This window comes from Cucumis melo, chromosome 11 (genome assembly GCF_025177605.1).
Source record: "Cucumis melo cultivar AY chromosome 11, USDA_Cmelo_AY_1.0, whole genome shotgun sequence".
NCBI lineage: Eukaryota > Viridiplantae > Streptophyta > Magnoliopsida > Cucurbitales > Cucurbitaceae > Cucumis > Cucumis melo.
In genome coordinates, this window is record NC_066867.1 from 28396801 (window position 1) to 28400753 (window position 3953).

General features: G+C 35.3%; 1 protein-coding gene across 1 annotated transcript; it reads right to left on the minus strand.

Annotated features, from left to right (window-relative positions):
- Positions 1–1403: 1403 nt before the first annotated feature.
- LOC103503031 (probable glucuronoxylan glucuronosyltransferase IRX7) lies at positions 1404–3746 on the minus strand. The gene is made up of 4 exons (XM_008467179.3): positions 3196–3746; positions 2737–3098; positions 2399–2649; positions 1404–2303 (listed from the first exon to the last, which is right to left on the minus strand). The coding sequence occupies exons 1-4, from the start codon at positions 3494–3496 to the stop codon at positions 1838–1840; spliced, it is 1380 nt and encodes a 459-aa protein (XP_008465401.1). The 5' UTR covers positions 3497–3746; the 3' UTR covers positions 1404–1837.
- Positions 3747–3953: the final 207 nt, after the last annotated feature.

The window sequence follows — 3953 nt, forward strand, 5'->3', positions numbered from 1 at the left end:
AATAAAAAATGGTGAAATTAATGGATTGTCCATTAATTTTTGACATAATTTTAGGAATTTAATTTAAGAATCTAAATTTAATGTATTTATGTATGTTTTTTTTTATGGCATAATTTTAGGAATTCAATTTAATAATCTAAAATTAATATGTATAATTTGAATTTTAAAATAATATTATAATTTTAAATTAAAACTAAGGGTGGAAAATAATGTTAATGTTAGAATATTAAATATGTATTATGTATTTTTAGGTATATTTTTTCATCAATAATTCGAAAAATAAAAATTTGAATCTTTGAAGTTATTTTTCGTTAATTACTTCATTATAAATCATATTAATTAGGGGATGTCGAAACTAATGACATATTTTTAGGGATTGTTGAAACAATATAATATTTTCTTTGATTTAGTTAAAAATTATTGTAAGTGAGTGTGTTTACAAATACACTGTATTCGTGGTATATGATATTTTGTTTGATTTTTTTTTTATTTCAACAAATATTTATATATGAACAATTGTCATCCGAGGTGAATTTGGACCAAAAAATGAAAAAATTATTTTGTTAGTTAATTTTTACCATAAATCAAAATAATTTAACGGTTTTTTTTTTTCTATCCATAAATTTGCTATTTCCACAATTTTTTTCCAAAAAAGAAGGAAAAAAGCAAAGTGTTTTCATTTTTCTATTCATCATCATCTTTTAATGGATTCTTCTCTTATATTTGCGAAATTCAACCAAATTAAATAATAAGGCTATTTAAGATTTTTCTTTTCTTCTAGGATTGAGACATCCCAACTCAAAATTTGAACTTAATAATACGAGTATTGCGTAAATTAAGTTGTGGTTAAGTTACCAAAACAGGGTTAGTTATTGTTAATCAATTGACCATAAATTCAATCTGACATATTTAGAATCAATAAACTTAAAGAGGTATTTAATAAGAATGCAATAATAGAGAAACAGCTTTCCAAATAATAATTTTCTAACCAACCATAATTAAATAGTGCTGCACTACTTTGCACTCAAATAGTAACATTAATGTCAAATAAAAATAATCAGCTATATGATCCACATTAACGTACATAAAAATAAATAAGTTTAGGTGAAAAATAATAAAATTGTGTTTAATTGTAAAAATTGAATGAGTCCGTGAGAGAACGAACTGACCACGACCACTAAAAATCCGACAAAAACACGATTGTGTAATTCAAAGCTCTGACACTCTCCGGCTGTCAAAAACTTTTGTTTTTGCCTTTTCCTTTATTATTATTATTTTTTTTTTTTCTTCTTAAATATCCCACTTTTTTTTTCTCTCTGACATAATACTCACTATCTTCTATCTACCACCACACCTCCTCACCCATCACTTCTTTTACATAAAAAAGAAATCCCATCTAAATATGAAAAAGGAAAATCCTATATGGAATTGTTTATTTGTTTGCATTATTCGAAAATTTACAAATCGACAGCCATACTTGTTCTATTGGGCTCTTTCTCTCTCTCTCTCTCATTAATTTTATAGTTATTTCACCGGCGAAAAGAGAATCTCTCATTCACATGAATCCACTTTTGTTATTATATTTGCTTGATTATCCTATCCAATCATGTTCCGCCACGTCGTAAGTATTATAATCCCGGATGGGATACTTGACCAGCTGTATTCGGGGCCCACCCCCATCCCCATCCCCATCCCCACCACTGAAATAAAAACTATTCTTCACTCAACGCCCAGTTTCCATGCAAACTCCAGCTGTATTCCAACATCCACGTAGGAACACAGACACCTCCCCTTTAGTGCGCAGGTGGGTCCTTGAAGCGGCTTACGTAGCCTAATCTCATTCCTTGGAAACCCTCGAACGCCTATACGACCTATCCAGCTTCTCCGACAGGGCACGAATGACCTGCCACGTGGCGTCGCCGTCTTCTACCTGATTGTGAAACAGCAGGGCCCGTCCATTCCTCTGGTCCCACAAGTTCTTTTGGATAGTAGTAAGGTTCGAGGCTGCCACGTGGTCTAGAATCGTCCCTAATTTTCCGATATCCTTTTCCGCCACGGTTAATGATATCTCCGGCCAGTTCACGGCGGACGGGAACGGCAAACGGATACCATCGGCTATTATTACCGGCACGCAGCCCAATGCCACGGACTCAACAAGTCTAGGGCTCCATGGGGCCCAACCCAGTGGGCATAAACAAAAAACGGACCGTGCGATTTCTGACTGGTAACCGGGAAACCTGTGCCTCTGTAGGTAAAATCTCCGGTCACCGTTGAATTTTCGCCAGATCATTGTCCGCACCTTCCTAAAAAACAACCCACAAACCCGGACACATGAGATAAATAGAAATTTACCTAGGGAAATGTGATTATTAGAGACAAAATGGTCAACAATATTTACTTGCTGTAAAATCTTCCGCTGACATTTTTGGGGTTCACCTCCATTTTCCCTCTGAAGAACGCGAAAATGTCTCTCCGGCCAGTTACCGGCGACCTTTCGAGAGTGTTCTGTATAGAATCCGGCGAAATATACGGCGGAATGACGACGTGTTCAACATCTTGACATGGGTGTTTGTATTTCACTCCAAATGTTTGTAATATAATCGAGTTCTTCAAGAATGATGGTACTCCATCAGCTATTGCTACATGCTCCTGAAAAATTACAGAAAATAGAAATTAAAATAAACAAATGTGGAAATAAGTATGATTTTCTTGAGATGCTGTTGTATAACTGATTACCATGGTGTGGAAGCAAGAGGCAAAATCATGAGAAGCAACAAAAACATGGTCGGAGCCATTGGTGCGATTCCAAAAAGAATAATGAGAGGAAATGTGAGAAACGGCGGAGGAAATGAGGGAACGAGCATGGCCAATGGCCGGGAAGCCATTGACAGTGCTGAAGTTGCAAGAAACATAAACAGGGACGAAGAAGAAATCGGCTTCAAGTGGATCAAATGTTCTGTAATCGCTATTCAACAGAGCTCTATGAATGGCCACCTCCGAAGCAAACAAGTGGTTCGAACACCGTTCATTTGAAAGCCACTCGACGTTGTATTGAGGTGGCAAATCGTACACGAAAACCTTAACCTCCTCCAACAAACCTAAATCACCAAAAAAATAATCATATCAGATACAAAAAAGTAAAAAAAATATATATATATATGGAAAAACGGAGTAACAAAACAGAGAATGAATAACCTTGATTTTGTTGAACTTGGCGGAGGAATGTGGTATTCGAAGACTCGATTAAAGCTCGCGAAGGGAAAGATTTAGAATTTGAAAGGTGGGTTCTGGGCATTCGATCACTGGTCCCATGGGATTCATGGTTATGACTGATGTAATAAGAAGTAAAAAAATAAAGGGAAAGAGAAACCCAGAGAAGCCATTTGTAATATCTAATGAAAAAGCTTTTTTCTTGAGCTCTGCAATTTTTGTGCGGAAAGAGCTTCATTCTAACATAAAACCCCTTCCGTCTGGGGAATACTTTAGATTCCACCATCTCATTTAATATCTATCTACCAGAAAATCAATACCCAACGATCTTAGTTGGGGAAGAGCTTTCGGTTTCTGGTCTGCGATGGAGTAGAACCAAAGGAACAGAGTTTCGAACAAGATGAAGGAATGGGTTTGGTGGGGTTTCGTTTTTAGACGTCAAAAGAAAGAAAAAAGAAAAAGGGATTTAAAATCAAGAAATGGAATAGTTGAGAGAAACGGCGATGATGGGGGGATAGGTTATTGTTCAGAAATGAGAAGAGAGTAGAAATTGGCGAAGAAGAAGGGGTCCACTGTTTTAGAAGATTTAGAGGAGTGTAGAGACGAAAATACCCTTAAGAAATTTATTCTAAGTTTGCTAGGAAGGTGTACTTTTTAGTCAAAATGGAAGGCTGTTCTTATTTTCTTAATTAACAGATCTTAGAAATGCATTTAATCAATAAAGTCTTTCTTTTTTAAAAAAA

Excerpts from the sequence above, each read along its gene's own strand:
- LOC103503031 (XM_008467179.3), bottom strand. The coding sequence starts at position 3,496 with ATGGTGGAATCTAAAGTATTCCCCAGACGGAAGGGGTTTTATGTTAGA. Across the intron at positions 3,099-3,195 it reads CCAAGTTCAACAAAATCAAG|GTTTGTTGGAGGAGGTTAAG; the intron begins GTTATTCATTCT and ends TTGGTGATTTAG. Across the intron at positions 2,650-2,736 it reads CCTCTTGCTTCCACACCATG|GAGCATGTAGCAATAGCTGA; the intron begins GTAATCAGTTAT and ends GTAATTTTTCAG.